This window comes from Danio rerio, chromosome 25 (assembly GCF_049306965.1).
Source record: "Danio rerio strain Tuebingen ecotype United States chromosome 25, GRCz12tu, whole genome shotgun sequence".
NCBI classification, from domain to species: domain Eukaryota; kingdom Metazoa; phylum Chordata; class Actinopteri; order Cypriniformes; family Danionidae; genus Danio; species Danio rerio.
Genome location: NC_133200.1, coordinates 38432948 through 38456414, shown reverse-complemented (window position 1 = coordinate 38456414; position 23467 = coordinate 38432948). Strand labels below are relative to the sequence as shown.

Here is a 23467-nt window from a genome sequence, read left to right as displayed (position 1 = left end):
AGGGCACTAGTTTGTTTGGTAGTTACACTTCATTTCCCATAATCCTTTGTATTACTGATTGTGTTGTTACAGCTGTTTTGTGTTTGTTAATTTAGTCCTGTCTTTATAAACCCTCTTGTGTCATGTCTGCTGTAGTGCCATCTTGTGGTTTTCTGGACACTAGTTATGTTTTGGTTTGTTCCTGCTTTGCAGTTCACGTGATCACTAATTGTTTCCAGCTGTCTGTCATTGTCTAATTATTATTGTTGTCTTTATTAGCCTTGTTATGTTGTGTTTAGTTTGCCTTTGGATTTTTGCTGTTTGCTCGTGCACCCTGTTCACCCGATTCTGGTTTGTTTTGTCCGGCTCTTATCTGTACCTAGTCTGCTCACTGACTCGTCGTTTTGGTTTGTTTGTTTGTTCACTTTGTTTTATATTATGATCATATTTTTGAATTCCTGTTCTAACTTTGTTTGATACACTTTTGTTTATTGGGTTGTACTTTTGTCTCTGTTCGATTTTTGAACCTGGCCTCGCCCCTTATTTATTATTAAAACTTCTATTGCTGCATTTGGATATCTCTTGTATTTTGAAAGCCCATCGTGACACTCTTGTCCTCTTTTTTCAGTTGCCTTAGGATTTTGTTAGCTCCTCACGTTTGGTATGTTTGTCTGGTCATCTAGTTTTTGTATTTTGATAATTCTTGGATTCCTGTTTTGTGTTTGCTTTCGTTAGCACTCTTTAGCACTCCTACCCTGTTTTTGTATTTACTCGTTTTTGGATTTTTGCCTGTTCTCTTGTTTGGACTAGATTTGCATCCTGCTTTAGTTCTGTTCAAGTTTGGAAACCTTTGTCTTTTGGAAACCTTAGTCTTTGTTATAATAAATTGCTGCACTTGGATTTATTAAGCATTTTGTGATCATTCCCCATTTCGTGACAACTAGTATACAAACACTCTACAAGCAATGCAATCTGAATGAAGCGAAACGAATTTTAAGTAACCTATCGCATGTGCTCATCAAATTTTACGATCTTTTACCTTCTGGAAGTGGATACAGAACTTTCCGCTGGAAACGGAAGAGGCTTAAGAACTCTTTTATTCCAGTGTCAATCAGACTATTGAACACTGAACGATAGTGTATGTAATTCTTTGGCATGTTGACTTATTTTTTAAATTGTTATTGTGTCAGAACCTGCTGAAGTGCTGTGTGAGTCTACAGAAAGTTTCCCCTTGAGGGACAATAAAGTATACAAACAAACAATAAAATAATAATAATACTGAACCACGGTGATGACAGACTTTGGCTGAGGTATTTCAGAAATGAGCAAAACGACATTAAAGATGATTTACAATGTGCTGGAAACGCTGGTTTGTCCATTTTTTTTAATGCAATATTCCAAAATGAGCTTTAAAATAGGTGACTGGAAACATAGCACATGTCAGAGAAACCCTAGATTTAAAATGTGAAGTCACACAGGCATACTCATGTATGTCAACCAGACGTAGAATCTCAGACCTTTTCAAGAAACTCTTGATGATGTTCTCTTTCAAGGTGTCATTGAGTTGATGCAATGGAAAATACGTAAAGCACCATCACTCCATGAACATATCTCTGGCTACTAAGACGAGACAGGCTTTGTGAGCCAAAAGTATCAATAATACAAGCACATGGTATAGCATAGATGCAGAGTAAGTAGAGAAGTGTGCAGATGTCGCCTTGGCCAACTCTGCACTTTGGCGTCCGGTCTAAACGTAAAGAGAATAGTCCCAGTTATCCAACTGCACATGGGTGGTGCAACATTCCCAAGGCTTTAGAACTACAATGGTGGCACATCTCAAGTGTGGGGCGAAGCCAGAGTCTGTCCACACAGTTGGGTGATGAACTGGATGAATGGCTCACAGGGAAGTCGGCTACTGAGCCAAGCTGTTGTCTGTTCACTGCCAGCACATGGCAATATTTCAGGTCTATGAGGTTTGCTTCAGTAGAAACACAGCCTTCATTCTAACACCCACTCAGCGCCACATTGACCTTCCCAAAGGCATCCCAGCCAATAAGTGACCTTTTACTATGAAAAAGACAGCAACTTGCCTCAAAATGAGGATCCTAGATCAACGGTGGGCAAGTTCAGTCCTGGAGAGAATCTAAACATACACACCTGATCAAGCCAATCCGGGTCTGAGTGCTACTCAAAACTTACAGTCAGGTGAGTTTTTTTAAAGGCTGAATCAAAGCTTTGCAGGATTGAGGCTATCCAGGACAGAACTTGCTTACCACTGCAATAGGTCAAAGTTTAGTCTCGTCACATAGTAAGGGAAGAACTGCATATTAACGTTGGGTAGTCCCTTAGAGCAGGGGTGTCAAACTCAATTCCTGGAGGGCCGAAGCCCTGCACAGTTTAGTTCCAACCCTGCTCCAACACACTTACCTGTAGGTTTCAAACAAGTCTGAAGGACTCAATTAGTTTAATCAGGTGTGTTTAATTAGGGTTGGAACTAAACTGTGCAGAGCTGCGGCCCTTTTGGAACTGAGTTTGACACCTGTGCCTTAGAGCTTTATAGTTCAACCATCTAGGATTGGAAGCCTCTTGAGGCAAGACAGCAACAACTTTAAGGGTGTAATTACACTAGGCTATAGACTTGACCCCCATATCCTCGATCATTTAACTCGTTTGAGAGCTCTGGACATTAATCCAGCCCTGTCCCAGTTGAAAGAGGTAGGCCAGAGTGTGGTTTGGTTGGGCTTGGAACACATATAGTGTGAATGCGAAATGAAATGACGTCACTTTTAAGGCATTGTTCCACATGGATTTATAACGTATTCTTCAATGAATGGGAGTCCCAACTGCGCCCCAAGCGACTTAAAAATTCACAACAATGTACCTAAAGCAATCTACTGTTCTGAGTGAGAGTGACTCTTTTCCTGTTTTCTTTTAAACAGTCTCGTTGATGATGCAAGCATGACTGCTCACAGAATGTAAAAATTCAATGTCAATGCGGGCCAAAGAGAGGACGATAGTGCCTGTCCTTGGTTCAAGGGAACTGTGCCTAGTGTGAGTACACCCGAAGTATGAGACCCACATGGTTATTAAATAGAAGCTTATTGCATAGAGCAGGGGTCAACAAACTTGTTCCTGGAGGGCCGGTGTCCAAGAGGTTTCAGCTCCAACCCTGATCAAACACACCTTAGCAAGCTTATCAAGGTCTTACTAAGTATACTTGAAACATCCACGCAGGTGTGTTGAAGCAAGTTGGAGCTAAACCCTGCAGGGAGACCAGCCCTCCAGAACCGAATTTGGTGACCAATGGCATAGAGAGTCATTAATGGCCCATTTCCACAGAATGGTATGATACAGTAGGGTTCGGTACGGGTCACCTTTATCAGGCTTGCGTTTCCACTGCCAAAAGGATACTAATGGTCGCCGTGGTGTAAGACAGAAAGTTTCAGTCGATGTAATTTTCGCTCGAGGAAGTAAAACTACTAGTCGTTCACATATCATATGAGAAGCACCTCTCACAAAACATGCTCATACACATAAATACTGTATAAATGTTCATTACTAACCTTACTATCAACATGATTTGATTATAACTGTAGATCAATGACAGTGTGAAACACATACAGTCCCTTAGAGTCTCGAATCTGTTACCAATTACAGAAAAACTACACACAGCAGACATTTAGTCCTTATTTGGCTTCAAAAACAACACGCAACATACAGCGCACAGTCAGAGCAAACCTCTCATCTGCATCTTTAATCTTCAGCAGCACAAGTAAGCTCTGTTTGAGAGGAATTCAGTCAATACGAGTTCATAATTGTGGCGAGGGGGTGTGGTTGAAAGCCGTGGGAACGGAGTGAGGACACCGCGTAAGTGAATACACCTGCGGTGCGCACCTGCCGCGGATCCCACGGAAGGAGCTCTAGACGATAAAAGGAAGAACGATGGCAGAGGAAGCCGAGAGAGTTTGTCCGTTTCTGAAAACACTGGATGTCAGAAGCACTTCAATAATCACGTGAGCTCTCTGGAAAAAGCCCTTTGGAAAGGGTACGCAAAAAGTGGTACGGTACGGTTTGCTTTTTAGTACTTTTCGATAGTGGAAAGGGCCATAAAAGCGCAACGAACTGTACTGTACTCTACTTTACCATATCACTCAGTGGAAACGGGCCCAAGAAATGGCCTTATGTAAAGTCTAAAGATATGTAGATTCAAAGGAATGGAACTGGAATGCCACAGATTTCTTTCTGGCATCTCGTAACCTCTGGATGATCATTATTGTGTAACCAAAAAGTCAAGGTGTCTTCATTATTCCTGATGAATTAAATTACTACCCACTGAATGTGTGTTTACAGGCGCCATTTGCTTGGTGGAGCTAGTTCTCTGCTTCCAGCTTGCAGCATCATCACGGGGTGCAGAGATCCCCTACAAGCTTAATATGGCACTACATGAGTTCTGCCCACCAGAATTAAAGTGACCCTACAGGGCTTTGAGGGCAATGCCACAGTATCCAAACATACTAATGCATCCTCCGTCTGGGGCATCATATTGTACACATTTGTCAGATTCAAAATCTTCTAATCTTCAGCCAATTCGAATGCTATCACTGGATTGAATGGTTGTTATCAGTGGTTATCAGCTGACAGATATGGGCCAGTAGAGGCCTTCTGCGCTTACTGATAGGCTCAGAAGGTTGTAATCAACCAACTACATGGTTAATCAGCTATAGATCACATACGGCTGTGGCTTAAAGTTAACAAGAATTATTTATATTATTTATAAAATTTCCCATTAATTGTTTTTTATTAACGTCTACCCCCACCCCGACCCTAAACCCAACCATCAAAGTAACGTAAAAACATATCTGGAGTCTTCTGTATAAATATAGCTGATTAACCATGTTGATGGATGATTACAGCCTTCTAAGCCTACCAGTAGACGCAAAAGGCCCCTACTGGCCCATATCTATCAGCTGATAACCACTGATAAAGCCCATTCAATCCAGTGATAACATCTTCGTAAGCAAGAACTTGATACGGGTTCTGCCATGATCTCTGGATTATGGATGACACAAGAGGAAGCAATAATTCAATCTGTTATGAGCCTTTGCCAGTTTTTTAGTCAGCCGGTCTAAATCTAGGCCTTCCTGTAGGTTAGATAGTAGAGAATGGTGCTTGAAACAGCAAAGTAGTGGGTTTGACTCCTAGGGAAAGCAAGAACCAATAAAATGTGGTCCATCAATGCAATGCAATGCAAGTCATTTTAGATTAAAGCGTCTGCAAAATGTATAAACGTCAATGTAACTGGCAACATCCTCAGTGATCAGTTTCTCATGAGCATTGCAGAGGGATCTAGCAGTAGCCTTAAAGGTGCAATATGTTGGCCTATTTAAAATTAAATTGAAAAGAGAAGATATAAAAAGAACAAACATGATAATAAACTTGATTCTTATAAGCTTTAGCTATACACGTTGAGTCAGTAGTCATCGAAATCATATGACATTCTGCTTTATTTCTGTCTGCAGATGCATGAGACGCAGGGTTGGAAAGCTCACCTGCACGATGTCTCTTTCAGCGAAGCGACCCCTGGATGATATCCTGACCTCATCCCCGTCTAGTTCAATCATCTCTGCCAAATGGACGAAAATGACACAGAAGAAACGATCATGAGGCACTTTGGCTCCGCTCAGATTGTAATAGTAAAGTGTGCTATCGTTGCGTCTCATACGAGTTCAAATAACACCCTTTAATGCAGCCGCTCTGAGATGAGTTCAAAGAGCAAATCATGAGCGCTGTGAGATAACGAGGACACTGAGAGCTGCATTTTAATCAGCTTTTATCTTCGTTAAAGGCGGAAAAAAAAAATATCGCATCAACCTTTAAACAAATTGCGAGGCCAGCGAGGTTTACTTTTGTAAAAAGTCCATATAAATCATGAAACTGCATTATTACGGAACAAATAAGTATAATATAGCAGGCTGAGATGAGTAACTAGTTCTCCTTTTCATTCCCAGATGAAATTGGTAGCTAAAGGGGATCTATTATGGCCCTTTTTACAAGATGTAAAATAAGTCTCTAGAGTGTGTGTGTGTGTGTGTGTGTGAAGTTTCAGCTCAAAATATCACACAGATAATGATTATAACTCTGAAACTGACCCTTTTAGGCTTTGATCCTAACCGTGCATTCACACTGAAGGCGGTGAGAGCGTCAAAGGTTGCTCTGGCTTCCCTGGCGACAACGCTGTCTCCCTTCAGCTCCGGTGCGAGAGCGTTAAAATTCGCTACATTGATCTCGTATTTAAAGGGGCCATTGCAGCAAATCATATCAGTTACATTCCCCTATAAAACATGCTTTCTAGCGTGAATATGTTGCGCGCTTCTTATGGGGTGTGACTTTGCTCCACTTAATTCTCCATTCAAGAGTTCACACTTAGATAATGCTTGAGTATTTTAGCCGGTTTGGCATGCTGTTCCGGGAGAGAAGCCTGAGATAGATGAACCCAAGGCTCCTGCCTGGTCAATAAGCATTAGGAGGGATACGAGATCAGGTAGTTCTCGATAACTTCAAGAACATACAAACTCCTCACAGAAACACCCACCGCCCTAAGGGACCAGGGCCGGCAGTGTTCTTGCTGTGGGGCTCGCAGTGCTAACCACTGGGCCGCCATGCCGCCCGATCAATGATAAAGGGGGAGGAAGGGGAGTTTCTTGTAAACGAAGATAAAGTGGACTGAAAACTGAGGTTCTTTATAGTAGCTTAGGGCTCATATGATTGGAAGATAGTGATTAGCAAAATACGGGACCGGCCGTGATGAATCATAAGCACGTGATCCTCTCGAAATTAGTTTATGAATAAACCTCACTTAGTGATTAGTGATAGGAATTAGCTGTAGTCAATACTATCACGTGCTCCTCTCGAAATTAGTTTGTGAAACTTTACATGTGTCCATATGTCTGAAATATCCTGAAGCAGCAAGACTGTTGGATGAGATTCCCGCTTTTATTAAAGATAAAAATATATATAACATTATGCATATCAGTAACTCGCTAGTAACTTTTTATTGTATGTTCCTGTAAGAAAACATTGCAAATAATTGGAAATCCGGCGACCGCAATAATCAAACCCTTGGGAACAACTGTGGTCAGAACCAAAGTTCACAGTGACTGTGTTCTCTGGAATCCGCTCAAGCGGTGGACTTCTGCATTCTGATTGGTTGCCGCCGAACCGCGTCACAGCTCATTACCATAAAGTTAACTTGATTTCAACTCTCCTCGATGCCCACACTGGTGAAGATGCTCCGCGCTGCTCCTCGCCACCGGCGAATGACTTCCGGCTACTGTGACGCTCTCGCCGCTTTAGGTGTGAGCGTACAGTAATTGTGGTGTTTTGGTGACTGTCACTTTAAATTCAAATGAGATTGTGCTCTTTTTTAAAAGAGGGCGGAGCTACTAATGCCTGTGTGTCAGCATAGTGGCAGATTCAAAATCCTATGCAGGACACCGGCCCTCCAGGACTGAGTTTGGACACCCCTGCCTTAGTGGCTGACATTATCTTCAGCTAATGGCGGACGGCTGCTTCTCACTCAGGGCTGTTTATGCTAATGAGGGAGAGATTGTCATTAGTGGGCAGGGCTTTCCCCCTTTGATGACATGTACAAAGGGAGAATGTCAATCAAAGTGCTTCTGCAGACTGTTTTGATCAAGTGTAATAATAAAAATACAGAATTAACACATGTTTACCCCTTATAAAAGTGATTTTTGCATAACAGCTCCCCTTTGAGGAATGAACTGATTGGGAAATTCAGATAATAACACCGAACACGCCACTAATAACGATCTGATTGGTCTCTCTGGAACATGAATGAAACAGGTTCCTCTTTTGATCTGATCACATACAGCTCTCTCATCTTACCGTCAAACTCAGCCGGCCCGACTCCAACGATTATAATTGACATGGGAAGACTGGAGGCCTTGAACAGAAGGGAAGAGTTCATTAAAACAAAACCCCCAAGACTACAGCCCTCACATCATTTAACACTTTAATAATGAAACACGCACAGAATAGACTCGCAATAGCAGGATAACGGCATGTCATGTCGAGTTCAGATCTATAATAAGCGGGATTGTTCTCTAATGGCGTACAGACTAGTTCGTTTTTATAGCACTTTAAAAAATGATGATCCGAGTGTCCTGCATTTTTATACTCAACCCTTAATTACTACACAGAATCCCATAGTGATGTACCTGATTGAGTTTTCGCATGGGCTTTTTGGGTTTTACTTTGCAGAATTTAGATAAATTTAAATATTTTGTCAATGTAAGCGGCGTCTGAAATTTTCTCCTAAAATATCTCCTTTTTTTCAAGCTCTTATGTGCAGGTTCAGTAATTTAAATGTTATGGCAAAGAATATGTTACTTTCAGTGCCTTTAACATGAAATAACTGAATACAAATATAAGAGGAGAGAAAAATGCTCATTTTAGAGGAAAATTCCAGATGGCACTTAGAGGTTTTTGCATCTGAACCCTTCATATACAGTTGAATTACTCGCCCCCATGATTTATTTTTTCCCCCAATTTCTGTTCAACGGAGAATTTTTTTTAAAAATTTGAACCTAAAGTCTATTAAAAAATGAGTTGAAGTCAGAATTATTAGCCCCGTTTCTTTTTATCCCAAATTTCTGTTTAACAGAGAGCAGATTTTTTTAGCACATATCTAATCATAATAGTTTTAATAACTCATCTCTAATAACTGATTAATTTATTTTATCTTTGCCATGATGACAGTAAATAATATTAGACTAGATATTCTTCAAGACACTTCTATACAGCTTAAAGTGACATTTAAAGGCTTCACTAGGGTAATTAGGGTAACTAGGCAGATTGATTTTACAGTACATTGTTACTTTGACACCTTCATGACACTCACACACATTAAAAAGAGGCCACGACTGAACGAGGAGGACGATCTCCAAGTGTCTCCAAAATTAAACCAAGAATAGTTTTATTTTAATAGATTAAAATAAATTAAACAAATGAATAATGATTATAAAAATAGATTGCTGCACTTTATTTTTGTCGTCAATAAGCTTGTTTATATAGTTCCTATTGGTGTGCAGCATTGTGTGTAGTATTTCTATGCTTATAATCAATTCAATTCAGCTTTATTTGTATAGCGCTTTTACAATGTAGATTGTGTGAAAGCAGCTTCACATAAATGGTCATAGTAACTGGATCAGTGTAGTTCAGTTTTTAGTGTTTAAGTTCAGTTCAGTTTAGCTCAGTTCAGTGTGATTTAAAATCATTACTGAGAGTCCAAACACTGAAGAGCAAATTCATCGATGCGTAGCTCTACCAATCCTGAACCATGCGAGCCAGTGGCGACAGCGGAGAGGGAAAAAAACTTCACCGATAGGAGAGTGAAGAAAAAAAACCTTGAGAGAACCAGACTCCGGGCATACGTATACGCACAGACACTAGTGTCTTGAAGGATATCTAGTCTAATATTATTTACTGTCATCATGGCAAAGAGAAAAGAAATCAGTTATTAGAAATGAGTTATTTGTTTTTTGTATCACACTTACATAATATATATAATTATATATAAAGACACTAGTGTTCAGATCAAAGTGGCATTTAAAGGCTTTACTAGGGTAATTAGGGTAAAGTTAGGGTACTTAGGCTAATATTGCTTGAGGGGGCTAATAATATTGACCTTAAAATGGGTTTAAAACAGTTAAAACTGCTTTTATTCTAGCCGAAATAAAACAAATAAGACTTTCTCTAGAAGAAAAAATATAATCAGACATACTGTGAGAAATTCCTGAATCTGTTCAACACCATTTGGGAAATATTAAAAAAAAATAATAATAAAATAAAATAAATAAATAAATCAGAGGGCGAATAAATTTGACTTTAGCTGCACATAATAACGATACACATTATGTCGGAACAAACTTTTATTTTGAATGTGATTACTTTTTACACAGCAATACTTTTTCGTAGTGCTAAACAAGATTGCAGAGTGCTGTGGTTTTTGTACTTACGTTCACGATGGATTCTTTTGTCTGAGCCATGTCGGAAATGACCCCATCCGAGATGATGAGGAGGATGAAGTATTCTGAACCATCCTTCACTAAAGAGGCATATCTGCAAAGACCAAATCTGATCACATCATGTCCTCGTAGAAGACACACGGGCTGAATCCCAATTCAAATCCAATCTATCCCAGCGTCCCAAAGTACATCAAAAGTACCTGATTGGTATTCTATCTGTGGCAAGTGCGAACCCACATTTTGTTTTTGGGGTGGGGTGGGGGGGGGGGGGGGGGGTATTGCTTAAAATCAGTTGTAATAATGAGGTAGCTGAGTGTAATGACATAGCAGTATTATAGGTCTGATCTGTTTTGAATGCTCAGCCTACACTGAAATATTGAGTCATTGGTTGAGTCAAGTGGTTGCAAAAATATATTTGTGTTAAATTTAAACAAGCATATTACGTTGATTTAATTTGTATTTTTACATTCAGCCTATTTTAGTTGTTTGCAACCACTTACCTTAAAAATATTTAGTAAATCCAATGAATAATTTTTTTTCATGGTAAAGATTTGTTCAATGGTACATGTTATTTAATTGAAAACTGTCCTTTTTTTCATGACTTGAAAGAAATATCATACAATTTACCAACCCAGGCTCATTTTAGATAGCTAGACCAGTATTATTTTATGGACAGCATGAAATACGTCCTAGAAGGTAAATTTTTTTTTTTTTAGGCTGTTTTTTACCCCCTGATTACGCCAGAGGCCGCTGTGTAAGCTTTTTCAGATATCAAAATTCTCCCACGAGTGCCATTCGCACCTGCTGTTCTCACGTAAATCCACTAGAGACCGCTATCGACTGACTGACTGACAGATTGACTTGCCCAACCTCTTCCAATACCCAACCGATAGTGTTTTCAAAAGCACTGATTGACCCACACACCCTTTCCCTAAACCCAACCGATAGTGTTTTCAAAACACAGATTGACCCACCCACCCCTTTTCTAAACCCAACCGATAGTGTTTTCAAAACACAGATTGACCCACCCACTCCTTCTCTAAACCCAACCGATAGAGTTTTTTTTAAAACACAGATTGACCCACCCACTCCTTCTCTAAACCCAACCGATAGTGTTTTCAAAACACAGATTGACCCACCCACCCCTTTTCTAAACCCAACCGATAGTGTTTTCAAAACACAGATTGACCCACCCACCCCTTCCCTAAACCCAACCGACAGTGTTTTCAAAACACAGATTGACCCACCCACCCCTTTTCTAAACCCAACCGATAGTGTTTTCAAAAGCACCGATTAACCCACCCACCCTTTTTCTAAACCCAACCGATAGTGTTTTCAAAACAAAGATTGACCCACCCACCCCTTCCCTTAACCCAACCGATAGTGTTTTCAAAACACAGATTGACCAACCCACCCCTTCTCTAAACCCAACCAACAGTGTTTTCAAAAGCACCGATTAACCCACCCACCCCTTCTCTAAACCCAACCCACAGTGTTTTCAAAAGCACCGATTAACCCACCCCTTCTCTAAATCCAACCGATAGTGTTATCAAAACACAGATTGACCCACCCACCCCTTCCCTAAACCCAACCCACAGTGTTTTCAAAAGCACCGATTAACCCACCCACCCCTTCCCTAAACCCAACCGACAGTGTTTTCAAAAGCACCGATTAACCCACCCACCCCTTCTCTAAACCCAACCGACAGTGTTTCAGATTGTGTTCACCTGTTCCTTGTTTGATTTATCATTATACTGTTTATGTAGATCTGTGTTAGCCTTATGTTGTTGATTCTTTTCCATGCTGTTTTATACCTGTTTTGTCCATTTTGGAGATTTTCAAATAGAAAGTAATGTGCTGCAATGCTAATGTGTAATAAATAGTGTAGTGGTATGTTTATAATAACTGTGCTCACCTTGCTACATGATTAATGACAGGCGAGAAGTATGTTGGTCCGTAAAGTCGGACAGACTTCAGACTCTGGTAATACGCCTCTAGAACGCCCTCAATCCCGCTACAGTATGGGTTATCTGGGTTTCCATTCTGGAAGTACACATATAAACAAACATAAATACACAAGATAATAATGCTAGCATCACAACAAACAACACAAACATAATTGAGTGGATACAGCAGAATGTGTGCCGTTTGAATTAGTTTTTTCAAGTGTCAAAAGTATATTAAAAAGTACTTACAGATAATATAATATTAGTGAAAAAAAGGCAATTTAAGAGTAATTACAGAGACATTTCATTTTCAACTCATTTAAACTATTATGCTGTGTTCACACCAGACACAGCACGCGTGGATATATGTGCGGTAAACAGACGCGTGAACTCGCTTCATACGAGTGTCAACTTTACTTCACAATAAACACGGGTTTGCATCATTGACAGGGCTTCTTTCTACCCGGTGACTCTAGCTTCATTCCTAAATGGCTAATGGATTTTATTGAGAAAATTACTGTGTTTATGTGCTTTATGAAGGCTGAAAACCAGTGTCGATTCGTTTGGAGCTGTGTCTGAGTCCACTAGATCCTTTCAAAAGTGCACCAGCTCTGTGAGTTCACAAACTCCTCCTGGATGATGGTGCTTCCGACTGAGCTGAGCCCAGTTTGATCAACTGTTGTCCGGTATCTGCAGGAGGATTTCCCCCTGGGACACCAACAACAGGATTTACCAACTCGAGCCATTCTTGTGAAACATGCATTAAAGGCGTCAATCGTGCAAAACGCTCAACTCGGGCCACTTCATTTGAGTGAATCCGTCATTCACGCCACCTCATTCGCATCGCAGGATGTCTATTTGCGGCTTTGCATTGACTTAACATGTAAATCACTCGCGCTTGGCGCTTTTTCAGCGTTTGGTGTGAACGCAGCATCCGAATGTATTGGTTTTTATATGCTTAATTATTTATATGCTTAATTATATTTAAATTATATATTTAATTATATATAAGAAATTGTTATTTTAATTTATTAACTAATAAACTAAAGCTAATGTAAAATACTATATAAATACAAATAATGAGTAAATATATAAATAAGTGTGTTATATACTTAAAAATATATATACTAAAAATGTGCAATATTTTCACACATGACACATAAGTTCCAATTTACGGTCCCACTTTATATTAAGTGGCCTTAACTACTATGTACTAACATAAAACAAATAAATACAATGTACTAACTGTGTTTATAATGTATTTGAGAACGCTTGTGGTGCTTTTGAGTTGGGATATAGGTTGGGTTATGGACAGGTTTGGTGGTGTGGGTAGGTTTAAGGGTGGGTTAAGGTGTAAGGGATGGTCAACAGTGTATTTACAAACGTAATTACAAAAGTTAACTACAGATGTGATTAAATGTATTTAATCAAGCATAAGTACAAGTAAATACATGTATTTACACAATAAGTACATTGTAACAAATTATTATAATTATTACTATATTAATTCCTGTGTAAGTACATATTAGTTAAGGGCACTTAATATAAAGTGGGACCGAATTTACATTGAAGTATGTTTCTTTTACCATAAAAGCTCATCGGAATATTTGGGAGAATGATGTAAGCATATTTAAAGACAAAAGAAGTTACTATGAAATCAATATTAAATAAAAATTATGCTTCAAGTGGGTCGAAAGCGACTCCAAATTCCAGCTAAATGGCATAACATTCAGTTTTCACTTAAGATATCTTTTAAACTATATTATTTCTGTAATAAGTACTTGTACAATAAATTGCCTACAATAATTTACCACCAACAGTCAGACTATGTGTACACCTATTCATTGTGTTCTACGTTTTACTGTCAACACTGCTAATTGTATATTATCTTGTTTTTTTTTGTATTTATTCTTGTTTTTTGGTAGTATGTTGTCTGTATTTTGCACTGTCTGGAGTGAGCACCTAAGCTTTTCCCTTATCATAGCACACGTGCTGCTGTTTATGAGACAATAAAAGTGATTTGATTTGATAAGCAAAGCTTATTTTGATCACACTTTATAACAATTCATTAACTGTAGGCCTAAACCTACTAATGTTCTACTTATCAATAGTTATTAAGGTAGTCCTTGGGTTTAGGCATTGGGTCACTAGTCAATAATGATTGGTACTTATTTGGTACTTAAACTGATGTGTTACCTATTTTTCGTGATAAAATACAAATTTTAATGATTTCCATTAGCTATCCAAGTAATATATTGTATTACTTGATATGTTAACAGCTAGAAATAAATTATAAAGCTTAAAAAAGTGTTTGTTTCATTTCCTTTTTCATTTTAATTTGCATGTTTGTCACACACTAATGTTTCAGATCATTAAACAAATTTAAATAGTTGTCAAAGATAACACAAGCACATGCATCAAAACCTAATCAGCCTCCTAAACCTAATCAGAAATTACTGATCATTTTCAATAACTTGCATTGAGTCTGCTACAGCGTCTTGTAGGAGTTTTGGCCCACTCATTACAGAAACATTGTAATTCAGCCACATTGGAGGGTTTTCGAGCATCAAGCATATTTTTAAGGTCATGTCACAACATCCTAATTGGATTCGGGTCAGGACTTTGATTAGGCCACTACAGGGTTTTCATTTTGCTTTTCTCAGCCATTCAAAAGTGGACTTGCTGGCGTGCTTTGGATCATTTTCCAGCCGCAGAACCCAACTTCGCTTCACCTTGAGGTCACTAGCAGATGGCCAGAAAATATTCTTCAGAGGGACCGTTTTCACGCAAGGCTACGTAGTTTTGTATTTAGATTTTTCCCTTAATAATAAAAACGCTCATTTAAACATTACACCAGTTTTGCACACTAGCAAGTGAACGGCTGAAGAAACACAAAATGAAAACATTGGAGTGGCCTAGTCAAAGTCCTGACCTGAATCCTGTTAAGATGCTGTGCCATGACCTTAAAAAGGCGGTTCATGCTCATAAAACATCCTAAAATTCCTCCACTGCACTGTAACAGACTCAATGCAAGTTATCAGAAAAGCTTGATTGCTGATTATGTTTAGGGGGTAAATATTTTTTCACACAGGGCTATGTAGTTTTGGATCCCTTAATAATAAAAAAAAACCCTTCATTTAAAAACTCCATAGTGTTTAAAATTTGAATATCTGAAGATTAAAGTGACAAACATGTTAAAAAAGCGAGATCAGCAAGGGGGCAAATACTTTTTCACACTACTGTAAATGAGAAAAACGAGAAGCAGCAGGCATGAAAAGTTTGATCTATCCATGTGATCTCACATCCAGAAGCTTCCTGCAGTATAAGAGGCACGTTTAAAGAGCGCTATTCACTCAAGTAAAGCTTTAATGCTCTGCTGAGTGCATATGGAGTCTCCCGCGCTCAGCCCTGAGGAAAGCGGAGCGCGCGTGTGCGCTTTAGCAGTGTGTGGGCAGCTGCAGCCGCGGGCACTGCATCTGTTTGCTCCAATAAGGAGGATCTGTGTCTCACTGTATATGGGATTATGTGATAGATTCTCTGTGACGGTTTCGTGGGTGTGGAAGAGCGGCGAAAAAGGCGAAATAAAGCAAATAAATTCCGTCCTCTTTAGAAATCAAGACAGCTGTGGGTAATCTTCATTTGCTAATGTCTATCAATCTCCTTTATGAAGCGCCTCATCCATATTCATGAGTTAGTCAGCCCTCCAGAAGCATGTTTGGTGGCCAAATCTAAATTTTTGGCCTTCACTTGGTGTTTGTCAGGTCATCTATATGCTAATGTGCTCCTACAACTTGACCAAACAAAACAACTTGTAATAGACGTACTCATACACAATGTGCGATCTCTTCACGGCTAACACTGATAGCCTAATCATAAACTGCTTGTCCCAAGGTACAATAGCTAAATGCTCGGAGCTAGCTGTCTTCAGAATTAAAGAGAAGCACATTCAGTATGTCCCATCCAATATAAAATGTGTCAGTGCAGGAATAAAAGCAGCGCTCGGCTTTTGAGTGTGAGCCCTAAGGGACCTGCTGGAGAACAGGTACAAGAGTGAATCTAAAGGAGCTGGAGATTGATGATATCTGGTGGTCCAGGCAGATATGTTTCATCTATGGTTGGGGTTTTGCAGCGACTGGGATAGGTGCAATGCACGTCATGATTTTGCCGAGTATGATGCGATGATCCTGGAGTAACATCTATGTCAGTGGTTCTCAAACTGTGGTACGCGTACCACTAGTGGTACGCGGGCTTCCTCCTAGTGGTACGCGGAGGAATCGCCAAATAATTAAATAAACAATTAACATTTTTAATCCTTTGAACTATATTATCGATGTGATCAGCTTTGGCATTTTTGTGAAGCGTACGATCACAGCGCTGTGCTTAGAATGTTTATTTTAGTGCAATTTGTCATAAGCTGCTGAAAATCAGTTTCCGAAGTGATTCTGAAGCGTGATTTGACTGACATGAAAACTGGCCAATCACAGTCGACCTTTTTTTGTGTGTGTGTTTTTGCGTGAAACGTAAGGGCGGGACAAAGGCTTTCTGAGTCGCAGAGACAGAAAAAACAACTTAAAAACAAATGTTTTGTTGGAATAATGCTTCTCGGATGTTTTCACTATCGAGATGTCTTGCAGAGTGATTAAACCGCGGACATATTTCCTGCCTATTTGATGATCTACATACACGTTTCGCTCTCCAACAGCGAGTCGACTCGCCTCTGACCTGTCACTCCTCTATACTGTCTGAATGGCGGCGCGGGAATAGAGGTATTGCGCAATTACTCATTTCTGGAAATGTGGCGAGTGCTTTATTTTAACACGAGAGAGCGCATTCATGTACGCAAATCACTAAAACAGATATGCGAGCTCTTAAATAAGCTTTTTTTAAATGAACTGCAAGTCCTGTCATGATCGCCTGTGTGCTCAGATTGAACACAATCGCGATCTGTTCACTATTAAAGTAGACATTATTTGTCTTTGTTACTTGACTAAATTTAGTCAAAAGTATTCAAAGTTATCAAGTATTTAGAATTAGATTGATGCATGATCGATGACAATGCTAATGGTCTTATTTGGCTGTATTGTAAAGTGAAACTTACTTTTAGCAAAGGTGGAACTTTTTTTATTTCTTTACGACAAAATAATTATGCTGGAAATGTTTCTGGATGAGGTATTTGTGTGATTTATACATTTAGCCGTATTCTGATCTGTCTTAAAGCATTACAGGTCAAAGCAATCCCTTGTTGCTAATTGTTTATTTAAAAATAACAATAAGGCTCTTAAAGCACTGCTTTGATAAATGTATTGTTGTCATATTTCAAATACCTCAAGTAAAATAAAGTCATTTGTTTTATTTTTTACTGAAAGTGTACTTCTGTTTTTTGTAAAGTTTGTATTTAAGTTTAAGATCAAGTGTAAAATAAAATCTACATGTGATGTACAGCTATTTAAGAAACAAATTTGCCATATTGTAAAGAAAAATAGTGTAAAATATGTAAATAAAAGGCTAAATTTAAATCTTTTCATCATATACTAAATAAACCTTTCAAAGGTTGAAAATATTGTTTTAAAAATGGGCAAAAAGTGTCTCTATGGCCTTAAAGATTATTTGGTAGTTTTACCAGTGCTATTGAAAAATATTAATTGTCATGAAAGGAAAAATTGACTATACTTTCTTTGTTTGTGCAAATTCCTTTACATATAGCTTTGGGATTTAAGCAATTAAACCATTCAATCAGGTTTACACTTAAAAGTGATTTCATAATGAAAATCTGATTTTGTTTTTTTCAAAAGTAACCAACTAGTACTTATTAAGAGTACTTTGTACTTTTACCTAATATTAGTTGTATTTACTAAAATGTGTGTTATTTTAGCAGTGTAATAGTATTTTTACTTGAGTACAAAAATATTTCATAAGCATTTAGTGCAGGTTTATTATATTATTAATATATGATTAATAATAATAATAATAATAATAATTGTTTTTATTTGTATCAATTCCTATGCAATATTTTATGGGTTGCTGAGAATACATTTCAATACATCTTCAATACATACATCTTCAATACATAGCATGTCAGTCTTAAAAACAAAAAAATAGCTGCTGGAAAAAGTGCTTAAAATTTCTTGATTTTCATTAGGCTGTGCCTGTATGAACCCTGTCATATGAACATTTAACATATATTTCAAGATTTGTCTGAAAGTGTATAAATATGCCATATAGCCTATATTTATGAGGTCCAAGCAACATTTCCAGCTTTTGATGAATAGGCGAATAGGCTCCTATGAATACTTTAGATTTAAATACAGCAGTTTTCCTTTTACTTTATATATATATATATATATATATATATATATATATATATATATATATATATATATATATATATATATTTTTTTTTTTTTTTTTTTTTTTTTTTTTTTTTACCTGCAAACAGTTAATGTTCAGACTATTTAAAATGTTTAAAGTGACTGACAATTATACATATTCTTAATAATAGGAATTAATCTGCCTCGTTTTCAAACTCTGCACAGCTGTAGCTGCTTAATTAGGCCTACGGCGCAATTTTTTTAATACTGGTCATTATGGTGGTACTTGGAGAGACAATTTTTTTCTAAGGTGGTACTTGGTGAAAAAAGTTTGAGAACCACTGATCTATGTTGATCCTGCAACATCATTTGTGTTTGAAACTGTAAGTCACAGGTGTCAAACTCAGTTCCAAAAGAGCCGCAGCTCTGCACAGTTTAGTTCCAACCCTAATTAAACACACCTGATCAAACTAATTGAGTCCTTCAGGCTTGTTTGAAACCTACAGGTAAGTGTGTTGGAGCAGGGTTGGAACTAAACTGTGCAGGGCTTCGGCCCTCCAGGAATTGAGTTTGACACCCCTGCTGTAAGTCATACCTATTCCCTACCCTATAACCCAACCATAACTGTAAACCATTCCCAAAATCAGAGGATAGCAATCATGTAGAAGTGCAAAAACCTAACCGTAAGCCTAAAGTAATACAGTAAACATATCCCTTATGTCTGATTAGCTGTTTGGAATGTTGTTCCAGGGTCAACATAGCTGTTAGTCCAGGAGCATGTCCTACTAGATGAATTCAGGTTGGCAAGGTCAATGCCTCACCAATAGCGTATCGAGAGTGCAATCCCTGTTATAGTCGACTGTTCTTCATTGCATTTCCTTTTGGAACCATTATAAATCATATATAATAAAAAACACTCTAAGATCTCGGATACAAGCGGCCGAAATGAGTTTCCTTCGAAGGGTGGCAGGGCGCACTCTTATGGATAGGGTGAGGAGCTCTGACACCCGGGAGGAGCTCGGAGTAGAGTCGCTGCTCCTCCACATCGAGAGAAATCAGCTGAGGTGGCTCGGATGCCTCCTGGACGCCTACCTAGGGAGGTGTTCCAGGCATGTCCCACCGGGAGGCGGCCTCGGGGAAGACCCAGGACACGCTGTAGGGACTATGTCTCTCGGCTGGCCTGGGAACGCCTCGGGATCCCCCCGGAGGAGCTGGAGGAAGTGTCTGGGAATAGGGAAGTCTGGGGTTCTCTCCTAAGACTGCTGCCCCCGCGACCCGGCCCCCGGAAAAGCGGCAGAAGATGATGATGATGATCTACTAAGTTTTTTTTTAAGGTTAAAGGGTTGGTTTACCCAATAATGAAAGTTATTCTGTGCAGCACTAAATGCTCTGCAGAAATTTGCTTTCCTTACTTTTCTAGTCCAAATAGCTAAAACCAAATTAAATCAAGAAGAACTTTCTAGTCAAGCCAAAAATATTCTCTTGTTTTCAGAAGTAATGAGTTTTACCTTAAAACAAGCAAAGTAATCTTGTTTTCACTTTTAAATAGGATTATTTTGCTTACCCCGTTGGTAGAATATTGTGCTTGTTTTGAGGAAAAAGTTTTGACATTATATCTGAAAACAAGACAATATTTTTATTAACAATACAAGAACTCCAAGAAGGAAAAGCATCTTTTGCAGTATGTCAAAAGCACACTTATGAAAGACTGTTGAAGCGTGTACAGCAGTTTCCAGAAGTTGCACAAAACCGTTTGCAAAGTTTTAAATATAGATTTTTGACGTCTTTCATTTATTCATTCATTTTTCTTTGGATTAGTCTTTTTGTTAATCAGGGGTCATCACAGCAGAATGAACTGCCAACTATTCACCATATGTTTTACACAGCGGATGCCCTTCTAGCTGCAACCCAGTACTGGGAAACACCCTTACACACCCATTCACACACACAAACTCATACATTACGCCCAGTTTAGTTCATCAATTCCCCTATAGCGCATGTGTTTGGAGTGTGGCGGAAACTGGAGCACCCTGAGGAAACCACACAGGGAGAACATGCAAACTCCACACAGAAACGCCAACTGACCCAGCCAGGACTCGAAGCAGTGACCTTCTTGCTGTAAGGCGACAGTGCTAAGCACTTAGTGAGAAGTTGTGAAGCACTACCTTGTATATTTCTCAAGAAGTGATTTTATATATTCACTCTGCTTATCAGCTGTATAAATTGCTTGGGTATGAATGCAGGAGCAAAATTCTGTGTGCACAAAATGCTTGCACAGGCCTTTAACGGGTGGCCAAGTCACAACATCTTGCTACTGGGATGCCTCAGGGCTTGGACCACTTCCCTTCTTTATTTACATGATCTGTCATTCAGAAACATGGCAGAAAGATGCAAGTCTTAACAAAGACTATAGAAAACACAAGACAAGTCATGTGTAACGTGTAACGATTAATATGGTGAATGAAGCCCCGGCTACTATCGTTACTAGACTGACTCTTCTCCAGGGGAGAAGCTAGTACCAGACATCTGCTTTTACGACAGTTTGATGGTCAACAAACACACTGGAATCTCAGCAAATACTTGCTTCACAGACATAAGAAGTATGCCCACAGAAAGCTTGACATCTGGACGTTTAAATGAAGCATGTGCACTTGATAACAAAAGTTTTGTTGTTTTGTAATCTTTATGAAACAATGTGAGGTACAGTCCATCCTGTCAAACACACATCACATGACAATAGCGACTCGAACGCCACAGAAACATGTAAACAAAGAGTCTTGGCCATTTCTGGAGGAGTTTCACCATCAAGATCAAGTTGTGGATTACTTCAGAAGAGCTGCACGATCAGACGATCCTCTTCCAGAGGATGATAATGTGTAGAATAGCCGAAAATGAGGTTGGTGTCGTGATCTCGTTTCGTTTGAGTGCACATGCACATTAGCTTAAGCCAATGGTTCTCAAAGTGGGGGTCAGGACCCCCCGAGGGGTCGCGGGACAATGAAGGGGGGGGTCGCCTGGTGATTTCCAAAAATCTGTTTATTTTAATTAAACCATAAGAATTACCATATTTTATCCGTAACCTACTGAAGAGAAAAAATAGTCGTTTATACCATATATAGTTACTATAGTAGCTTATAGTTACTACTTCTATTGGATTGCAACCCCTGGGGTAATTACATTGTATTAAAGACGCAGCAATAGCGTCAGATGCAGCAGATTTTATAACACCTGGTTAAACTTTGTGGCCCATTTACAGCTCTCATTCATTAAAAAAATTAAAAGTCAAAGTCAAGTCAAAGTCAAAGTCAGCTTTATTGTCAATTCAGCCACATGTACAAGACATACAGAGAATCGAAATTGCGTTACTCTCAGACCCAAGGTGCTTAACATTAATATAAAATATATATATAAAAAAAAAAAAAGAAGAATAGACTTGGGTCCATTGGTGTGTGTGCGCCATTGCATGCAAGGTTTCTGTATTTATAACCACCTCAGAGGATATTGGGGGTTGTGAGTCACTGGCATTGTCATTTTGGGGGTCGCGGCCTGAAAACCCCTGGCTTAAGCAACCTCAAAAAATGCTAATTTTGTTTGATTCAAATGTTTAGAAATTAAACTCATGAGACAGTTCTTTATTTACAGTTTAATTTTATTGGCTATACTGACGAGAGGCGTTACAAAGATGGCCGCCGAGTGAAATGCCTTAAAAGGATTAAGTCTTAATTCTCATTCCGGCCTGATGGTCTGACTGAGGCGACTCACATCTAAGCCTCTCTGATAAGACATTTCTTGTTGGATAAAGAACTGTCAGCTTCAGGTCAACCTTGGCAAAACAAAACTGCTAGTGTAGGTTTTTATTCAACAAACCCAGGCTCATTCTGTAAATGTAGCCCTATATAAATTTCTAGAGAGCGCACAATACCTCCCAGGAGCTACATTTTTTTGCAGTTTTTGTTTTCTCGAATCCACCAGAGGCCGCTGTGTACGCTTTTTCACATCTCAAATTTTCTATCGACCGACTGACTGACTGATCACCCCACCACCCCCTTCTCTAAACCCAACCGATAGTGTTTTCAGAAGCACCAATTGACCAGCGCCCACCCACTTCCCGAAACTCGATCGACAGTGTTAAAAAGCAATCCAGAAAAAGAAAAGCCCTCGCGGCGGCCTGCTTTTTACCACGCGTTCAGATCTTATCACATTCTCACCCTGTTATGTACTTGTTTATTTTATTTTTGGCTTTTGATTTTGTTTTACCTGCTTTCTCAAACCATTCTTGGCCAGACTCAAACCCTGTCGTCACGGTCAACTCCGCTCTGTCTCTCAAATCCTCTAACGAGCTCGCAAATTGGTAACAGTGGAAAAGCCGTTCATAGGAAGGTAAGCGGTCAGCTGGTAGCGCGAAAAGGAACGACGTCATACCACCATGTAGCAAATGTTTTAAAGACGAAACGCAGCCATACGTCACTCTGGCTATATAATTAGTGATCTCCAAAAATGTATATTAAGTTACGTTTTCAGAATGAGACATGTTGAATCCAACCCATTTTTAAGGAAGACAACAAAATATTCAGATCAGGTCTCCTATTTTGCATTTATTTCTTATTTATTAAAACATTCATGCTAAGTAAACTCTGCTAGAGTAAGTGGGACTTGTCTCATCACTCGCACACTGTTGCTGATTAGTTGGTTTGATTGCTGCTATTGTTCTCCTTCATTTGTAAGTCACACTGGATAAAAGCGTCTGCTAAATGATTAAATGGAAATGAGCCAGCTCAAATGTTCAGCGCCTCGGGGGGCCCTCGAGGAACCGACTAAGTGTGTTTATACGTGCAACCAAACACTGATGATCCAATCAGCTTATTATGATGTGTGTAGAGCGGATTTTAAGTTTTATGTTTTGAAATCAGAACATGCAACTAATGCAGGGCGGCACGGTGGCTCAGTGGTTAGCACTGTCACCTCACAGCAAATAGGTCGCTGGTTTGAGCCTCGGCTAGGTCAGTTGGCATTTCTGTGTGGAGTTTGCATGTTCTCCCCGTGTTGGCGTGAGTTTCCTCCGGGTGCTCTGCTTCTGGTTTATAGGGGAACGGGATGAGTGTGTGTGTGATTGAGTGTATGGGTGTTTCCCAGTACTGGGTTGCGATCCGCTGCGTAAAACATAGTTGGCGGTTCATTCCGCTGTAGT

At 39.2% G+C, this 23467-nt stretch overlaps 1 protein-coding gene across 3 annotated transcripts in view; it reads right to left on the bottom strand.

The window, feature by feature from the left end:
- The window catches only part of cpne8 (copine VIII), a 100267-nt gene that overhangs the window by 2950 nt on the left and 73850 nt on the right, over window positions 1–23467 (bottom strand). For all 3 annotated transcript variants that reach the window (XM_002666955.6, XM_073943417.1, XM_073943416.1), the window contains 4 exons: window positions 11941–12068; window positions 10017–10119; window positions 7885–7942; window positions 5529–5602 (listed from right to left, as the gene is read on the bottom strand). In XM_002666955.6, coding sequence (XP_002667001.1) covers window positions 5529–5602; window positions 7885–7942; window positions 10017–10119; window positions 11941–12068 — 363 coding nt within the window. The remainder of the gene's footprint in view (window positions 1–5528; window positions 5603–7884; window positions 7943–10016; window positions 10120–11940; window positions 12069–23467) is intronic.